This window comes from Martes martes, assembly GCF_963455335.1.
Source record: "Martes martes genome assembly, chromosome: 1".
In the NCBI taxonomy this organism is placed as follows: domain Eukaryota; kingdom Metazoa; phylum Chordata; class Mammalia; order Carnivora; family Mustelidae; genus Martes; species Martes martes.
Window position 1 is genome coordinate 88,380,931 of NC_137888.1, and position 21,256 is coordinate 88,402,186.

At 31.8% G+C, this 21,256-nt stretch overlaps 1 protein-coding gene across 2 annotated transcripts in view; it reads right to left on the bottom strand.

The window, feature by feature from the left end:
- SI (sucrase-isomaltase) overlaps window positions 1-21,256 on the bottom strand; it is a gene marked incomplete at both ends in the record, with an annotated part of 93,988 nt that overhangs the window by 37,169 nt on the left and 35,563 nt on the right. The window contains 12 exons of one of the 2 annotated variants that reach the window (XM_080810249.1): window positions 492-602; window positions 1,339-1,467; window positions 3,228-3,353; window positions 3,446-3,558; window positions 3,655-3,751; window positions 5,511-5,679; window positions 7,345-7,499; window positions 11,172-11,375; window positions 13,659-13,814; window positions 15,872-16,042; window positions 16,791-16,840; window positions 19,975-20,063. In XM_080810249.1, the coding sequence (XP_080666375.1) occupies window positions 492-602; window positions 1,339-1,467; window positions 3,228-3,353; window positions 3,446-3,558; window positions 3,655-3,751; window positions 5,511-5,679; window positions 7,345-7,499; window positions 11,172-11,375; window positions 13,659-13,814; window positions 15,872-16,042; window positions 16,791-16,840; window positions 19,975-20,063 (1,570 nt within the window). Of the gene's footprint in view, window positions 1-491; window positions 603-1,338; window positions 1,468-3,227; window positions 3,354-3,445; window positions 3,559-3,654; window positions 3,752-5,510; window positions 5,680-7,344; window positions 7,500-11,171; window positions 11,379-13,658; window positions 13,815-15,871; window positions 16,043-16,790; window positions 16,841-19,974; window positions 20,064-21,256 lie in introns of both variants that reach the window. The other variant, XM_080810248.1, reaches the window with a different exon arrangement.

Below are 21,256 nucleotides of genomic sequence, written 5' to 3' on the forward strand. Positions count from 1 at the left end.
TCAGGAATGTAAGTATGGCTCTTAAAAATTGTCTTTTTTATTAATGAAAGAAGTACAAACATTTAAATGACTTGCAGTGTAGAATAATGAACAACCATCTTATTAATTTTAATTTTATAATACACAAAAGAACACTGAAAAGAAATTTAAAAAGTAAATTAAAATTTTAAAAAATGCAAAAAAATACATATTGAAAAAATATATATATCAGATTTTCCTGCTGTATAATACACAAAAGACATTCTAATAAATGCAATTTAAAAAATTTAAAATGAAACAAATAGTAAACAAACATACAAATACATAAATTCTGTTTCTAATAATTTAAGTTGATATCAAATTATATATTATTTTATTAGGTATTCAATCATTACATTTCTGTATTCTACATCTCTCTTTCTGAATATGCCTTTAAGTCTTATTTTTACTCAATAGAAACTTATAGTGAAGTAACATTCTATACTTATTTTATTTTGATATCAATTCAGTACCTTTGCCCAACAAATATCATTGGTATTAGGCCATTTGACAAAAACATCTTTCTCCATTCCTCTTTCAAATGCAGGATAAGGCTTTGTTTCATTTCCTGAAATTGCTGGATCCTAAAATTAAAATGAAATACACACTGGGTAACTCTGGAATAAGAATATGACCACTTAGGTCATACTTATGAAACAAAATTTTCCATGACTACATTATCATTTTACTGTGCTCTCACACAGACTGGCAAATAGACTGACAGTATAAATGTCAGTGTTCTAGCTAGAGTATCCTCTAAATTCCTTGGAAGGAAATTTTAAGAACTTCCCAAAATGTACTGGCTATGATTTCAAGAAAGATTACTAACATTTTTTTGTTTTGTTTTTATTTCTCCCAGTGGGATTACTGGCTGCCTAGCTTGCTCCCTTTACTGTATTGATAAAATATTCTTCCCACTGAATCACTAACCTGAAGTCAAATTTTTAAACATGACAAGCATAAGAAGCAATCCCATAGAATGATTTGAGAATTGTATAGAAATGGAAAATCCATCATAACTTTGTGATAGCTTCTCTAAATTGAGGTTAGTTTGTAGCTTCGGTGATTATTAGAAGACAGCTTGTCTTCGACTTCCAGATTCAGTCTTAGATCTCTAAGGATATATCAAATTGTAAAAGTAGCTTGGTAGCAGCCTATGTAAATAAAGGTCTTAAAGGAAGAAAGTTTTAGATTTAGGAAGAATTGAAAGTAATAGTCTTCCTATTTTGAAACACCTCCCTCCCACTTCATTCTAGGAGAGAAATTTTAATGAAATCAAGATAATAAGACTCAGATAAAATATAAAATATAAATACTGACCAGGATAATAATATATCTCATTCCTTCCTGTCTTATTTTGTCAACAAACTGAGGAAGGTCACGGAAGTTTTCATCAATTGTAAAGTCTAGTTGCCTTTCCATGTAATCGATGTCTGTATATTGAACATCCTGAAAGATATGAAGATTGTGGCAGTGGGGTAAGAATCACAGGGGTCAGTGCATCTCATTCTGTCATCATATAAAAGTAATAGCAATATGAAAGTTTAAATGCCTCTTCACTTAATCTTAAAGAGAATTAATCAGGTAACACAATGTTCAACAAATAAAACTAGTATATAAAGATCCAAAAGAGTCTATAAGCAAGTTAATATATGTTCTGTTCGCTAAGAGTTCACGTAACAATTTTGATTTCCAAAAATACTTTCAGATCAATATCTTTTGTTATGTAATTCCCAAAGGAAATAGGAAGACACAGGAGTAAAGGATTTGTGAGGCTATGAAATTATGTTAAATGCAATTTGGAATGTTGTACAATATATACAGAAATAGCTGTTTTTCTATTTCAGGAAACGTAAAGCCAATGGGAGTAATTTCAAATAATTCTAATATTGCCAAAAGGGAAGAAAGAATTATTGGTAAATCCAGCAATTAAAAGATTCTTTTATTGGGACGCCTGGGTGGCTCAGTTGTTTAAGCGGCTCAGGTCATGATCCCACAGTCCTGGGATTGAGTCCCACATCAGGCTTCTTGCTCAGCAGGGAGCCTGCCTCTCCCTCTGCCTCTGCTGCCACTCTGCCTGCCTGTGCTCTCTCTCTGTCTCTCTCTCTCTGACAAATAAATAAATAAAATCTTAAAAATAAAAAGATTAATTAAAAAAGATTCTTTTATTATCTACCAAAGTCTTTTTAGAATTAGAAACCAAGCTTAAATAACCAAACTACTGCTTACAAGTATTTACAAATACGTTTAATAAATGTATGACATTTACAAATATGTTTAAACTAATAAATGTTTGACTTTTCATGACATCGTTTAGATCTAAATAACACATTTTTAAATTATTTTCTTTAATAGACATTAACTCAATTTCTTCTTCTAGGTGTTATAAAAAGGACGGCTGATATAACGGACCTAATAACCTCCCTTTTTATAAAAAACAACCTCCCTTTTTATAAAAAAAATCACATATATTTCTGTATCATCTATTTATAGGATTAATTTCCTCATAATAATGTATTCAAAAATCACATACTTGATTCTACTACACGTACCAATATCTTATAATGAGGCTCTCCTCTTTCTTCTTAGAATGAGTTCTTATATACCAAGTATTCTGGAATTCACTGTTTTAAGTTCTCCCAGAATGACCCCTGGGATTCCTGAATCTTGTTAAAAAATAAAATCACAGGGATGATTATTTCTGGATACTCAGTAATATTTAGTTTCCTGAATATTGCAGGAAGAGGATATTTTTCAAGTGCTCCAATTCTGTGTTCTAACATTACTACTATCACCTATTTCAGGGCAAAAATCACTTAGTTTCATTTCTAATTTCTTCTCTGTAATTTGTCACTTCAGTTGATGAAGTAGGTTTCTGTGGACTCTAATTTTCATATTTAAAAATATGGGAAATACATCTGATTACTTAAGCAAACCAGAGTTTAGGAGAGAAAAACAAGTGCACAGTGACTTGTTTAGTACAACTCGGGGCCATGGAACCAGAGAGAAAGGAGAAAAAGGAATGGTATTATCCCTTTTCCTTCATCTAATAAAGACACTTTATAAAAATCTCATAACGATGTCATTAGGTGCTACTAATAAAAACAAAGAATTATCGCCAAATTACTAATTTTAAAGTATGCATACTTATTTCATTTTGCTTTTATAGATAATACATTTAACACTGTTTTAAAAATGGATATACATACATAGGGGATCTGAGCAGCCACCATATCATTATATACTTGCTCAACTTCTGAAGTATTTCTATACCCATAACGACATAATTGGAATCCCAAAGCCCAGTAAGGTGGCATGACAGGTCGACCAATTACCTTTGGGAGAAAAAAAAAAAAAAAGTTATTTGTGAACTAAGAGAGTTCCTTTATATCACAAAGAAAACTTTAAAAAAAAAGTACAGTCATACTTCATGGTATTGTTGTGTTGCAATTTCTGGAGTTGGGCCCAAAAACATATAAAAGTCCAAGATTCCTCCAATTATACGGTAAGTTAGAGCAGGAGTTGGCTGAAATGTAACGTCTGGAAATCCAAAATATGATTACATTTTTATCTATGTATATTAGTTTACTAAAGAGTAATATAAAATACAAGAAATTCAACAAATGACTGTTTTACCCATTGCATTGCTGTTAAGTAAGAGAACTCCATGAGCATAGCCTTCATCTTCCAGAGCCATGTAATAGGGATGAAATCCATAGGAATTAAGTTTATACTAAAATAAAAAAATTAAATATAATTCATATTTAAGTAATAATAGCATAATATTTAAACAATAATAACATATGAATTTTGTGAAGTTAATATTCAAATGCATTGTAAGATTGAGGCTATATGAATTTAAAGGTTCCTTCTTTGTACACAAAACTATGCTTAAATTAAACTATTTCTCCTTTAGAAAAAAATTACTTTATTATTTGAACCATCACTGCTTTAGAGCATACAAATGAATGTACAAATTTGTAACACCTACAAATACTGTCAAATTAACTGATGTAAAAAACCATTGGTATTGGTGTAGTTGGGTTTCTTTCTACAAGTGTATCTTAATTCATTTATAAATTGGCACTTCTTTTTCAATAAAAAAAGTCCTAGAAATGTTGAAAATATTCAAACCTCTTGAGAACTTATATGGTAATACCTAAGTTTATATAATATTATATGATAATATTTTAAATGATATCTTGTTTACACAATAGTTTATAAACATTTAATTTCATTTTCAACTAGATCTTTTCATTTTTTGGAATAAAAAACCTATACTCAGGCTCATGAAACGACTTCTCAAAAGTCACAAAACTTTTAAGTTGATGACCCCTAATCAAACTGACAATTTTAGGGACACCTGTGTGGCTCAGTCTGTTAAACCTCTCACTCTTGATTTTGGCTCAGATCAATCTCAGGGCCTTGAGATGGAGCCCCGTATCAGGCTCTGTCCTGAGCGTGGAGCCTGCTTGGGGTTCTTTCTCTACCTCTCCCTCTGCCCCACCTCCTCCCCACTCTTGCTTGTGTTCTCTCTAAAAAAAAAAAAACAACATAAACACACACACACACACACACACACACACACACACACAGATACACACAAAACTGACCTCTTTGACTCACACTGTATGTCAGTATTTGATCAGCATGTGGAAGAAGATTTAGATTTTGAGTCAAGAATTATATTAACCTAATAATGTCAATACTATTGTTGCATTGTTTTAAAGAAATACATTTTGTAAAACATACTTTCAAGTTGATACAAATGAAAAGCAGACTTCATAATCCAAGTTTGAACAATTATGATACAAATAAAAGTTGTTTGAGTGCCTAACAATAAAAAGTCATTGCAATAGTATATACATTTATAATCTTATACTGAATATATCCTTTAGATATGTCATGTGTAAAAAATCAAAATGAATTAGTATTTTTATTAAAATGTGTTTTTGCATGATATACTTAGAATAATTATAATTAATATTAGTTGTGCAATGAATTATTCATGAAATGTACTCCATTAATAAGATAAAACATTGGGAAAAATGACATAAGCATATAAAAACGTTTCTAAAGATGTATTTAGCAGTATGGCCTCATAAAAATGCACACCTACATAAAAATGTAGCTGGGTATCATAAAGGGAAAAATTAGCATCAAATCAATATTAAAGAAGCAAAAAAAAAAATTTTCAAGGAGAACCCTGGTCAATTATTTCTAAAAGCTGTGAATAAAAGTAGATTTGGCAAGGGATTCTGAATCTGAATATTTGTTCTATCACTGTAATCAAGGATGTTATCCATCCAATCCTCTGCTTTCACCTGTAATTTAAGGTAGCTTTTTGTTTGCTTTTTAGAAAATCACTATCACAGGTCTGGGGACCTTTGTCATTATTACTTCAGTACTCAAATTTAGGCCCACAGAGAAGTGGCCGAGATCCTAATCACGGTCTTAGTTGACTCACGGAGTAGTCAAATATTGATACCTACACCAGGGGGTTGGTCTCTTGTAAACATTCCCCAAGTATGCCAGTTCAGGTCTCTCTTAAACGCTGTATGTTCCGCTTCCCCAAAACCATATATATATTCTGATGGCAGGCGAGTAGATATTTGAATAAACTGGTTATTAAAAGTAAATCCAGGCAGGTGAGAATCCCAACTGAAAAGAAAAGAAAACAATTCTAATAAATACAAAGTATGACCACAAATACTAATGGTAATTCTCTCTTAGGTGATCTGAAAACCAGTAATATTTTTCTCTATGTACCTATTGTACTCAAATACCAAATGAAAATAATATCCCAATACATTTTTCTTTTGACGAAGTTAAAGAGTATCTAAAATATGTTTCATTTATTTGGCATTATTAGTAAAATAAATTATAGATGAATATGATTATGGTTTATCTTTAGATATATATTGCTTTTTAAAATAAAATTAATATGAAGTTAAAAATAATATTGGCCTAGAAGTAATATATGTCCCAGAAACTGAAAGTCCTCTGTTTTCCTGTTCCCTTGAGATAATCACTGTAAACTTTTTCTACATATGGATTAAGATGAAATCAGTATCAAAATAAACTATAAGGCATGGTGGATTTTTTTTTTTAAGATTTTATTTATTTGACACAGAGAAAGAGTGAGAAAGAGCACAAACATGGGGAATGGCAGGCAGAGGGAGAAGCAGACTCCCCACAGAGCAAGAAGCCTAATGCCTGATGCCATCCCAGGACCCTGGGATCATGACCTCAGCCAAAGGCAGATGCTTAACAGACTGAGCCACCCAGGTGTCCCAAGATGAATATTTTAATTGCAAGCTCTCCCTAATTACTACTCCCAATCTTTTCTTCTTTTATTTTGTATTTATAAAAATGGGTGTTTTAAAATAAATCATGAAGTAATGTATTACCGAGAATGTATTGTTTTTCTAGTCATTTGCAAGAATATAAAAGAGGAAGAAAAGTAATTGAACTTGGAAAAAAAAAGAAACATACGAATTACAAAGAATTTAGGATGTATTCAAATTTTTATCTTAAGGATTTTGGAGAAGTAGTTACTAAAAATAATGCTTTCCAAATAAAAATAAATAATGCCACTGCACCAGAATTTTTTTACAAAATGACTTCACTTCTTATTCTCCAAAACAAAAATATTACCATAACAACACAATTTTTAAAGCAATACAGACATAATTTTCTTCATTATTTGTATCCATCCTGACAATACCTGAAAATATCCTGACAACATCTTCTAAAAAGTCGCATGGTAAGCTTAAATTACATGAAAATATCTTTTAATATACTACAGTTTGTCTACAAAACTCTACTGCTTACTAAAACAAAAATAATTTTTATATGTTTATTCATTGTAACATAATAATACAGAGATATGTATGAGTATCAATTATCTTTCATCATTACCTGGAAGAGATAGTATTAATTTATCAGATTTCAGAACTAATAAATTTCAATTTCAATTAATTTCTAATTAAATATTTACATAACATATTTCCAACTACTTTTTTTTGCTAATACACTTTTCAAGAGGAGTCTTGGTTTTAGTTCTCAACTTGATTAGAAGAAAGAGTGTGATAATGACTAAATCAATCACATCCAAGATGAAGACGAAATTTTACTAATCCTTAGTGATAGTCCCATGAGTATGATAATTGTTCAGTTTCAAAATGTTAAAACAGGCCAAGTTATTTAATAAAATTAAAACATTTTTAGTGTGATGACTAACACTCTAACACGGTGAAAATAATCTTACTTTCCCTCTAACTTAAAATCAAAATATTCCTCATATCAAATAATTCAATCACTTACATAACTTTTCCTGTACTTCTCCTTCGAATCTGGATGCCAAAAGGATTTTCTTTGATTTCAACATCATAAAGTCTGTTTTCATAAGTACTTGTTGGTGTGGTTGGAATGTTTAAAGGTACTGGAACTTCATATCTCTTATTTTGGGGATCATAAATCTATTGCAGAGAAATAATGAAAATAAAAACATTTCTCTCTTATTCTCTTTTATTGCTGAAAAATCATGTAAATAATCATTAAATAATTTAAGTAATTGCTCAGACAAGAATATTAGAATTCTTTTTTTATATAATTCTCAATTCTGTATCCATGGTTCATATATCTATATAGAAATCCATATACACATGTAATGAGATCAAGTTATGAATTACATTTTATCATTTTTTGTCATCCATTTTTCCATAAAAAAGAAATCTTCAAAAAAATTTTGGAGCTAAATGTTCTCTTATATAGATACACAAAATTATTTACCACTTGATGGTTAGACTCAGAACTTGTTTCAGTATTTTTTATCACATTTATGATCCTACAATGAATGTTAATGGTTATTTATGTTTATTCATTTCTTTATTTTTTCAATACATTTCTTAGAAGTGATAGTGTTCGGTCACAGTGTACTAAGATGTGTAGGATCCTTGATATCTATTTTCCAGAAATAGTTTACTAATTAATGTTCTTACCAAAATGTATATCCAAATCTATTTTATGTTAAACTAAAAGCATTTATTTTTCTAACTGTCATGTATTTCCTTGCTGATAAGGATGAAACTTTTTCTACATGATATTCAACATTTTGGTTTCCCATTTTTTAAATTTTCTTTTTGTTCCTTTTATTTTCAACTAATATAAGTATTTTAATATTTTTATCTCTAATTTTTATGTCTTCTGTTAAATGTCTGCTTATGGAGACTTACTGTTTTTCTTGATTGTGGAAATTGAAATTTCTTGCTTTTTGTCATGTATGTGGCAAATACTTAACCATTTTTTGCTTTTCTTCTAATTGTTTATAGTGCTTGTTGATGTTGAAATATGTTAAATTTTCATGTAAGAAAATATATAGATTTTCATCTGTGGGATTTATACTGTCGTATCTATGGTTTGAAAGGTTTTTATTAGGCAGATATAAGACAAAAATGTATCTAATTTTTTTTCTGGGCTTATGTTTGATTGATATTGTATATATACAAGTACATCTTTTACACACACACACATATTTTTTGTCATCTTTTTTCAATAAACTGTCAGGTATTTCTGGATGCAGTTTCATACTGTTTCAATTCCATAAGTTTTATCCTCTCTTCTTTTCATGAATTTTAATTATTGTCATAGCCAAATGTTTACTTCTCCAGATGAACTTAAAGAAAATGAATTAACTTTAAAAGAGTTAGGCTTATTTAAGATTTTTAAAATTTGCTTATTTTTTAATATACTTATTTAAAATCTACCAACACTTTTCTGGGGGGCTTCTGGGTAGCACAATTGCCTGGGTGTCTGACTCTTGGTTTTGGCTCAGGTCAGCAGAGACCTCAGGGTCCTAAGATCAGCTCTGCATCTGGCTTCCCACTCAGCAGGACATCTGTTCAAGACTTTCTCTCCCTCTGCCTCCTCCCTGACCTCACTCAATAGGCTCTCTCTCAGATAAATAAATAAATCTTAAAGAAACAAAACAAAACCAAAAACTATCAACTTTTTTAAAGCCTTTTCTTATAAACAGTCAATTTGTTCCTATGATTTTTGATATTTTTGTTGTTTCTTTGATGTTTTTCTCTCTAGATTTTGATAATGGGATTTGCCTCCATTTCTATTTTTAAATGGTGAATGATAACAAATATTTTTTGGATATTATTTTACATCCAGTCATTTTACTGGTCTTCTTATCATTTTTAATAGTTTTCATAATGGATTTCCTTGGAGCTCTTAAGTAAAAGGTAATGAGAAGCAACCCATGGAATGGGAGAAGATATTTGCAAATGACAGTACAGACAAAAGGTTGATATCCAGGATCTATAAAGAACTCCTCAAACTCAACATACACAAAACAGACAATCATATTAAAAAATGGGCAGAAGATATGGACAGACACTTCTCCAATGAAGACATACAAATGACTATCAGACACATGAAAAAATGTTCATCATCACTAGCCATCAGGGAGATTCAAATTAAAACCACATTGAGATACCACCTTACACCAGTTAGAATGGCCAAAATTAGCAAGACAGGAAACAACATGTGTTGGAGAGGATGTGGAGAAAGGGGAACCCTCTTACACTGTTGGTGGGAATGCAAGTTGGTGCAGCCACTTTGGAGAACAGTGTGGAGATTCCTCAAGAAGTTAAAAACAGAGCTTCCCTATGACCCTGCAATTGCACTACTGGGTATTTACCCCAGAGATACTGATGTAGTGAAAAGAAGGGCCATTTGTACCCCAATGTTTATAGCAGCAATGGCCATGGTCGCCAAACTGTGGAAAGAACCAAGATGCCCTTCAACGGATGAATGGATAAGGAAGATGTGGTCCATATGCACTATGGAGTATTATGCCTCCATCAGAAAGGATGAATACCCAACTTTTGTAGCAACATGGATGGGACTGGAAGAGATTATGCTGAGTGAAATAAGTCAAGCAGAGAGAGTCAAGTATCATATGGTTTCACTTATTTGTGGAGCATAACAAATAATATGGAGGACAAGGGTAGATGGAGAGAAGGGAGTTGAGGGAAATTGGAAGGGGAGGTGAACCATGAGAGACTATGGACTCTGAAAAACAACCTGAGGGTTTTGAAGAGGCGGGGAGTGGGAGGTTGGGGGAACCAGGTGGTGGGTATTAGGGAGGGCACAGATTGCATGGACCACTGGGTGTGGTGAAAAAACAATGGGTACTGTTACGCTGAAAAGAAATAAAAAATTAAAAAAAAAAAAAAAGGTAATGAGAATAAACTGTTGCCAGAGGGGAGGGGTGGAGGCATGGGCAAAGTGAGTGAAGAGGAGTGGGAGATATAGGCTTCCAGTTATAGAATGAATACATTAGGGGGATGAGAAGTACAGCTTAGGGAATGTAGTCAATAATTTTCTAATAAGGTTATACGGTAACAGGTGGTAGCTTCACTTGTAGTGAGCATAGCATAAAGTATAGACTTGTCAGATCACTATCTTGTACACCTCAAACCAATGTAACATTGTGTGTCAGCTATACTTCAATTAAAAACTAACTGCTAAGTGTACTGTTGAAAGAATTTTTTTTTTTTTCTTTTTATGTCTACTGCACTGGTCAGAAAATTCAGCCTGCTATTTAAAAATAATGGAAATAGTATCCTGTTTTATTTTTTTAAGATTATTTATTTATTTATATGAGAGAGAGAGTACAAGCAGAGGACAGAGAAAGAGGAAGTGGGGAAAAGCAGACTCCCTGATGAGCAAGGAGCCTGACCTGGGGCTCAATCTCAGCACCCTGGGATCATGACTTGAGCCTAAGGCTGATGCTTAACCAACTGAGCCAGCAGGCATCCAGGCTTTGTTTATCTTAATGTAACAATAAACACAGTCTGATTCTAAGTAACTTATGTATTTAGCAAGAATTTGATTTTTTTTTTTAAATCACCACTACAGGTTTAATTATACACAAAATTGCAAAAGTAAGAAGCTTTATTTATGGTGTACGTAGGTATGAGCTGTGTAGGGGAAAAAAACCTTTATTTTTATAAAACCAAAATGTCTACAATTCAGTTACTAATCCTTAATATCACATTAAAACTGAAGTATCTAAACTATTCAGAATCTTTTGTCTTGAGAGATGAGTCATTCATTGGGATAGTTTATATCAAACATACCTTGAACTGCAGCATATCATTTTTGTGATATTTCACCTCCACACGAAGAGTTGAGATGGGTTCAGAAGGTAGCTTTATTTGAGCTCTTGTAGGATTCAGCTGTAGGTCAGTTGTTATACCCATTGATGAATACTGAGTTGAACTGACCAAATAAGGGTTGTATTGTCTAGGAAAGTAACAATCAGGTGCTTGGGAGCTAAGAGGAACCTAAAAACAGAATACATGTTCATTGCCAGAAATTGTAAACACTGTAATATTGAACTCTTTAAAAAAGGTAGACATATTTAATCACATGTTGCATAGCTTATCAATTTTATTATTTAATTATAAAATAAAATTATAATCATAACACAAATACCTATTATGCAACCTAAAATATTGTACACTAAAATCTTATATATATAATATTTATATTTTGACTCTAAAGACAGACCAGTAGAGGAAAAGAATCAAATGCCATAGCTTTTCAACAGAATATAGAATGATTCTATGGTCTTTGCAAAAATTAAGTATATTACGGGGCACCTGGGTGGCCCAGTGGGTTAAAGCCTTTGCCTTCTGCTTAGGTCATGATCTCAGGTTCCTGGGATAGAGGCCCACATCACACTTTCTGCTCAGCAGGGAGCCTGCTTCCCTTCCTCTCTCTCTGCCTGCCTCTCTGCCTAGTTGTGATCTCTGTCTGTCAAATAAATAAATAAAATATTAAAAAAAATAAGTATATTACTCATAAAACTTGATTCCATGCTTATTCTTATTCTTCATACTGACTATTGCCTTTTGTATGTAAAATGGCTCTACAACAACCCTCAGAAGGGCCTGTACTTAAAGTTCTTTTCTTGGGGAACCTGGGTGGCTGAGCAGGTTAAATCTCTGCCTTCGCTCAGGTTGTGATCTCAGAGTCCTGGGAGGAATCCTGGGATCGAGTCCGGCTGAGCAGAGAGCCTGCTTCCCCTCTCTCTTTGCCTGTCTCTCTGCCTACTTGTGATCTCTCTCTGTCAAATAAATAAATAAAATCTTAAAATAAATAAATAAATAAATAAAGTTCTTTTCTTTTACTTATAATGAAATTATATCATTCCTTATCTCATGACTGATCCTAATACTGGTCAATTACATCCTGACCAATATTTAAATAGTGACTATGGCCAGAGATCAAAACTGATTGGTTTATATATGAGCGGAAGCTAATATCTAAGAAAAAGAATGATAAATGGTGGCATTGAGGGCTAGTTGTCTTGCTATAGTCAATTCTCCCATCTTTCTTATTTATTAAATTATTATATTGCTGGGAGAAGAAATGTGCTCATCTAACTTTTCCCAGTCTCTTTTGAGGAAGTTATATATGACCTCCAAAACCTCCTTAAAAGAAAAGAGTATAAGCTCATCAAAATAGGATGTCTTTCCTCCTCCCACCTTTGGGCCTGGAATAAATACATAATGACAGAAGACATAATACAAACTTGAGGATAAAAAAGAAATGGTAAACATAAAACTTTGATGACATTGAGAGGCCAGTATATCAGACATGAGCTTCTTTTTTGTAGGAGAAAAATAAACTGTGTCTTGTTTAACCAAATCATCATTCTGTTGAATGGATGATCAAAACAACTGGATAGAAATTACCCCTTATTGGAACTAATACACAGCCCATTAATTTCAGAAGTTTTAATATCTTGAGACAATGCTTTTGAAAGACTGGCCTATTGGCATAATACCTTAGTAAATTAAGCTAGTTGGCCATAGTCAACATCTAATACGAGTTCAACAAATAGTGAAATGGGCATACTTTATTAAGTTAAGTAAGGCACACTATCTAAAGTGCTTAGAAAGCAACTTACACAACCATTTAGTCTGGCATTTACTAAACTATGTCTTCGGAGAATTAATTAAGATAAAAATAAATTGTCTGGGGGCGCCTGCGTGGCTCAGTGGGTTAAAGCCTCTGCCTTCAGCTCAAGTCATATTCCCAGGGTCCTGGGATGGAGCCCCACATCGGTCTCTCTGCTCAGCAGGGAGCCTGCTTCCTTCCTCCTCTCTCTCTGCCTACTTGTGATCTCTATCTGTCAAATAAGTAAATAAAATCTTTAAAAAATAAACTAATTAATTAATTAATTAATTGTCAGGGCACCTGGGTGGCTCTGTGGGTTAAGACTCTGCCTTCAGCTCAGGTCATGATCTCAGAGTCCTGATATCAAGCCCTGCATCCGGCTCTCTGCTCAGTGGGGACCCTGCTTCCCCCTCTCTGACTGCCACTCTGCCTACTTGTGATCTCTCGCTCTCTGTCAAATAAATAAATAAAATCTTTAAAAGAAATAAATAAAATAAAAAATAAATAAATTGTCTATCAAAGGCCTAATTTCAAATTCCAAATGTTTCTCTAGATGAATTTAGTTCTTACGCTATAGAATTAAAATTGTAATACATAATGCTTACATTGAGATATTTATGTAAAAGCCATACTATGAAATATAATAAAATTCTTAGTACCGTTTCCCACAAACAGCCACGTGCTTCACACTTTTCTTTAGTTGCAGGGTCTGCATCTGGATAACAAGTAAACCTTTCATTTACTGAGTAATTTTGATGCCATTGAACGGTAAAGTTCTTTCCAAGGTTAAAGTTGAGACCGTAAATTAGGAGATTCTGAAGACAAAGAAACATTAAAAAATATTTGTGAAAACTGGATGACTTAAACGTAATTAACATTTATAAAATGCAGCAACCACAGCAATTCTTCAAATCAAATCATTGGTATTTTAATAGGATACTTAACAGATAAGAAAGGAGAAAATATGTCATGCCACGGAAATGGCTACAACTTCAAGACAAGAAAAGTATGAGAAATCATAGCATACCAATGAAAAGCATTATTGCTAAATCCAGACATGAGTTCTGATCTCAGTTCTGCCATTTAATGCTTCTGCTTCTTTGGGACAATTGCCTATTCTTTATTATCTTCCATTTCCTCCCCCTGTGAAATGGGGATGATTGTTTCTACTACAGGGGGTTGCTATACAGGAAGAGTGACAAATGAAATTTAAAACACTTAACACAATGCCTAGGGCAGATTAGGTGTGAAATAAATATTAGTTCTCTTAAGGGAGGGAAATTAGTGACTTAGGTTTATATAGAGGACCCCAGAGTCAGAAGTGGGAAATACCTATTTCTTCAATTCTGTCTCTAATTTGAGACATCGCTTACAATCTTTGAGGGACTAGTTAGGAGAGAACATGGCATGATGCAAAACATGGCATGGTGTGTGTGTGTGTGTGTGTGTGTGTGTGTGTATTCTAACACATAATGATTTTTATTATTAGGATATTGCAAAGTTAAGTTTGTTGTCTATATACCTTGAGAATACTATAGGCAAAATTTATCCCAGACTTCCATTTTTATTAGCTTACTTTTTGATATCAAGTTACTTTCATACCTCTACATGCAGGACTGAAAATTCATATAAAGGTCAGTCTAAGCACAGCAGAATTAAGAAGGTGTGTCTATTAGAGTCTGTGTAAATCTTACATGAGCATAAATACAAACACAGAAATAAGTCAAAATTGCAATAAACAAATAAAATAAGTTTTGTTTGATACTCTTTTGGTAAACTCTGTTAGAGTTGTAAAGTTCTCAATAAGCCTGTATTATTTAATTTATATTAATTAATTATTATAGTCCCAGGAATATACAAAATTATAGTATATTTACTAAATAAAAATAATTAGCCAATACATATTTTTATAAAAATTGTGAAGTAAAGAACTTTGGGCCAGAGGCTTAGGAATTAGAAAAAAAAAATACTCTAAGGGAATATTCTATATCTCAAGTGATTTAGAATTTATGCTGATGTTACCAATAATTTAAGGTATATATGAAAGGTGGGAAAAAAGTCAATAAAAATGATTTCAATGCTTTAAATTATTATGATCTATATTTTAAGTACAGTAATTTATTACCCAAAGCAACAATTCAAGTATTACATTTTATAGATAAGGAAACTGAGATAATAAATTAATTTGATATGTTTAAATGTACACATTGCAAGGCTGAAATTCAAGCCCTATTCTAAGACTCCTTTTCCCTCCGTAGTACACATCTTGAGATTTTATTTTTATGTAATCTCTATACCCAACATGGGGCTCAAACTCACAACCCTGAGACCAAGGATTCTACATGCTCTCCTTACTGAGGCAGCCAGGTGCTTCTCTGGAACACATCTTATAAGAGACAAAAATTACAATTGCCTTAGAAGCAAAGAGTGTAAACAAAATTTCAAAGAAAAAAATACAAGATATATCAAGGATAGTGATAGTTCTTGAAAGGAGAAGCAGAGGGAATGAGTGAAGAAAGGGATTCAATCAATATCTTAAAGAGTATTAAACGAGAAGCTAAAGAATTTAGAACATTTATTATATGCAACAGGTGAGTAAGTTCAAGTTCAGGGTAGGAAATGCCATAAAAAATATTAAGAAGATGTATATAAGTGATATCCAAGATAAAATGAAATAAAGAGAAGTAACAAAGAGTCCTTTTAATGTTGATATCTGAAATGGGAATGACCTAAAATGGAATATTAATAGCAAAAGGGGAAAAAAAAGAAGTAATATGACGAAAAAAAGTCACAAAACCAGAGACTGAACGGTTACATAATGTTAAATGTGAGAATATATGGCAGCTAAAATATTTTAAAATTTTTAATTTACCTGGTCGGAAGCAGTATAAGTAAAATTGTAGTGATCTTTTATTGGCTGATTATCTTCCACCACTGTAACTTGTGTAACAGTGTCTGTCAACCCAAGGATTTTTATAGTCTCAAAAGCTAAAGTGGTTCCTTCCTGGTATGATGAATGTGTGCATAAAATATCTAATTTGTTCTGAAAAGAAGTATATAATAGTATATATTAAGTAGAAGGTCAATGGCTACAAACCTGAAACAATACAGGTATGAAACAAAGAACCAATCACTATCCCTCCATTCCCACCAGTTCTCCAAATCCAAGTAACATATATAAATATACTCATTAATGACTCTTCATTTTTTGTGTACATGTCATAAAACTTATTTTCAGAGATAACCTGAATTACCCATGATGCAACTCATATATATCTCTTCTCATTCTAGCATTAGAAAGAGAAGATTCCTCATGTTGATGAGGAATAACAGCTTTGGCAACAAAGAATATATGAAGAAATCCAACATCTACAAAAACTATTGCTATTAATTATTAAAATTTGCCTTATGTGTAGATTTTCCATCCTCACTCAAAATCTGTAACAATTATTGTTGTGACTGATATAGTAAAGCATTTTCAAATATGTTGACATTATTTTCCTAGGTCCTGCTGCTTAAACAAGACATACCCATTTAAGATGTTTGAAGATTTTTGTGCATCAATTTCATCATCACAAACTTATCCATTACATTTAAATACAAAAATTTAAGATAACAATGTATTTATAATTTAACAACTTAAATTTTAAAATTTAACAATTTATTTAATTTCTTTCTGTTGAAATCTGAAGGTAAATGTTAGCATCCTTCCAAAAGAAATCCATGATAAAGGCATAATGCAGACATTAGCAAGATTTATGTTCAGCTGTGTGTCCAAAGAGAATACTTACATTAGAAACTGAAAAAGTATATAAAATGTAGTTGCCATTTTGTATAGTATCTAAAATGGGGGAAAAAACAGAGTATCAGATCAAAATACAATTCTTTATTGCTAATTTCTCTATTTTTATGGTTATACAACTCTTAAGAAATTTAAAATAAAAGGTACTGTTCATGGGCGCCTGAGTGGCTCAGTTGGTTAAGCGTCCCACTCTTGGCTTCTGCTAAGGTCATGATCTCAGGGTCCTAAGATTGAGCCCTAGGTCAGGCTCTGTGCTCAGTGGGGAGTCCACTTCTCTCCTCCCTCTCCTTCCTCCCTCTCCTTCCCCCTGCTTGCACATACTCGCATGTGGTCTCTCTCTTTCAAATAAATAAATAAATCTTTTTAAAAAATTATTTTAAATTTTATTTATTTATTTATTTGATAGAGATCACAAGTAGGCAGAGAGGCAAGCAGAGAGAGGGGGGGAAGCAGACCCCCTGCTGAGCAGATAGTCTGATGCGAGGCTCGATTCCAGGACCCTGAGATCATGACCTGAGCCAAAGGCAGAGGCTTAACCCACTGAACCACCCAGTCACCCCTTAAAAATTATTTTAAAAAATACTGTTTATTAATGAAGCAAATTAAAAAGTTTATCTTTTCAAATTAAAGTCTTTAACACTTATATGCAAAAGAATCTTAATAGTTTATCATCCCAGTAAGTAAAGGTAATGAATACATATGTGTCTAATTTAATTTTTCAAAGATGGATTAAATATTTCTGGAAATTAAGAGAAAAAAACCTTACAATAAAATGTACATAATTGTAAATTCATTATTGAAAGATATTTTATCTCTTTCTAGTAAACCATGTAACATCAAGTTTATCTTTGGAAGATATGGCACATCACAATTTTATTTTGCACCTTTAATTTTTTTCATTGTTTGAGGAAATAAGGTGAACCTGGAGATATGTTAAAGACCGAAATAAGCTTTAATGAGGAAAGTGGAAGAAAACAATGATTTTCTATACTATCTGTGTAAGAGAACTTTTTATTAACATGTTTCTTTAACAGAGAAACTGAAGATTATGGCTAAAATAATTTGAAAGACAGTGAAAAAAGTAAAAGGAATCTGAGAATTTATATATATTTTCAACAGTATTAATTTGCCTAAAATTTTAATCCTAATTCATGAAATAAAAATCATACCATGAATTGAAGGTCATTTTACTGTTCATTTATTTACTTACAGATTGATTGTTTAGAAAATTTTGATTTTAACTTTTCAAAGCACATAACTATAGAAATACCATATTTGATAACTGATTAATCATATCTCCATATTTTTAAACATCTTCCTAGATGAAAGTGTATTATCAATATATATTTTTATATAGAAAGAAATATATTTGGGTATATTTATATAATTTGAGGAATAAGAATAACCTTAAAATCAAGCCCCACATGCTATCAATGCAGGTATGATCTCAACAGCATTCTTTAATTGATGATCACAAATAATTTAATTCAGCAGGAATCCAATCTTAAGGAACCTCTGTGTGGTAAATGTTTGGAATATATTCTCATGGAAAAGCTCACCCCAGTAGGCTCAGGTTCTAAGGTATTTGAAACAGAGCAAGAAGGCTGGTGTTAGAGTAAAATGAGAAAAGGAGAGCAGTAGTGGATAAGTGTGTGTGTGCACACATACATGCAATAATACAGATCATGGTGAGTGGTCTAGGTCCTGGTAAAGACTATGACTTCTAACTGAATAAAATGGAAAAGAATTAGAAGGTTTTGAGCAGAAGTGTGGTGATTTGAATCATATTTTAAAAGGATTACTCCATGAAATAAGACAAAACCAGAGAGGGAGACAAACAATAAGATAACTTAATGTCAGGAAACAAACTGAGGGTTGCTGAAGTGGATGGGATGGCTGTGTGATGGACACTGGGGATGGTATGTACTATGCTAAGTGCTGGGAACTGTGTAAGACTGATGAATCACAGACCTGTACCCCTGAAACAAAGAATACATTATATATTAATAAAAATAAATAATTTTTTAATAAATAAATAAATAAATAAAAGGGTTACTCCACCTACTGGATTGTAAACAGAATGTAAAAGAGGTTCAACAAGAATTGCAGATGGACCAGTCAAGGAGCTATTATAAGTATTAAAATGAAAGATAGTAATGACAGTGATGGAACTGACAAGAGAACCCAGGTGAAGGTAGAACTAAGAGAAATTCCTAGGTTGTAAGAAAAAATGGCCAACTAAAGTTTTTGGCATTTTGGAGAGATGAAATCAATTGACAAGGGAAGACTGTAGGTGAAGCAGATATATCATGATCTATATATTCATAAGTAAGCCTTAAAAAACATGAATTTTTTAATAGATTCCATATTTTCAAATTATTCGAGGGCACACCAATGCATAGACTATTTCTTGAAGTGAGGTTAGAGATATTTAGATGTTCCATACACATACAAAGACATACGGGATATTCTTTAGTACATCTGAGAAGTAGTGAGCTAAAATATAAGCTAACCTATAATTTTTTGTACATACAAATACAAAACAAATACCTAAGAATCTTCTATTTAAAAAAAACAGGATTAAAAAAACCTAACAAATTTATGAGGGTAATTAAAATTAACTAAATCTAAACAGATAAATTTAGTATGGCATAATTACATATTAGAAAAAATGGCTCATTTTTTATTCTCCTGGGTACTGAATCCTCAAATTTTGGGCTTATGAAATAAAATTAAGTACACTATTAATTAAAGTAAATAATAATTTAATTAATTTAACATTAATTAAACAAAATTTTAAATGCTAGGGTTTTTTTTACAGTAATAAAATTTTAGTTTTTAACTACTACAATCACTTGAGAGTTGAAAATATGATAAAATTTACGTATTTGTGAATTTATTAACTACTCTAATTAAAATAATCTAATAAAGATATCTATACATGTCAAAAACTTTTACAATGAACCAACAAAAATATTGTCATTCAATATTTATAATTTAAATAATGATTTTAATTTCACAAAGTAACCTAATACCTTAAGATAGATAAAAACAGGAATTAAAAAATAAAACTTGTGACATTTTTTAAATAGATGCAATGTTATATCGATAAAAAGGCAAATTGTCCCATCATCAAAATGAACATTTTAAAAGTCTATCACATTGAAACTTACTTTTAGTTTCTCCATCATCCCAGAAAAAGTCTCCTTTTGCTGTGTTATCTTCATCTAACGCAACTATAAGTCCTAGAGGGTTCTTTCGGCTGTTAAATAAGTTTGGGTGTATATGTAATTCAAAATAAATTTATAATAGTAAAATATCTTACAAATAAGTCAATTTCAACACAGCAGATCTGTAGATGTTCTGCATTCATGTGAGAATATTGATATCAATGAAATTCATGTCTGTATTCCTTATTTTTCCATGAGAGAAATAATTTATATACTTATAAAATAAATGAAAGAAATAAATTTAATAAATATAATGTGGAACTTCTTGGAGGCAAGATACCAACAAAATTGAAACAGTATAATGATACTTCAAGCAAGAAAAATTAAATATACTTTATGAATGCAGAATACATTTAACATATATTTGCACATCTCAATTAAATGTACCTTGCAATTTTTCAAGGCTACATCTTATATACATAATAAAGAAAGGTACAATATAAACACATTTTACTGCTTAGTAGAATATCTATTAACCTTACACATGAAGCTAATTCTATCATGAGAAATGAGACATGGTGAATACAATTTTTTTCTCTATTCCTGTAGGTTTTTAAATCTAGAAAGAGCCTGAGGCAGATATATAGAATATATTCTCTCTATATAGAATATATTCTATATAGAGCAGTTGAGTCCAGGCAACTGCTGTATATAGAATATATTCCATCCTGCGTGCTCACCAAAGTATATGCTTCTCTGGTTCAATACAGCTCTAGAATATAACTAATTTTTTGGACAACACAGTCACGGAACAGTTACAGTCTGAAAATAATCAATTATATAATGCCAAAATAATGAAGTTACTAGCACACATTCATTCACTCATGTATTTGTTCCTTCAATAAATATTTAGCGAAAATAGCATATCATGGGCCGGACATTTACTATTGGCCTGGGGAGTACAGCAGGGAAAACCCAAGTCCCTCCTTTAATGGGGTTTATAAAGGGAGTGGACACATTACATACACGATAAAGTACATAATATAATTCCAGATATTCTTAATGTTATGAAGAAAACACAACAGGATAAGAAATAGAATGTAACTACCCCATGGGGTGTTAACAGAATATGGGGGAATTTGTGCATTCAATATAACCCCTTCTGTGCTCTTGTACCCAGAATGAATGCTGCAAGATGGAGCACAAGAACTTTCAAGTTTCTTCTTTTCTCCTAAATATTTCTGCAAGTTATTCCTACTGAACAATTTAGTTTCTGTCTCATTCT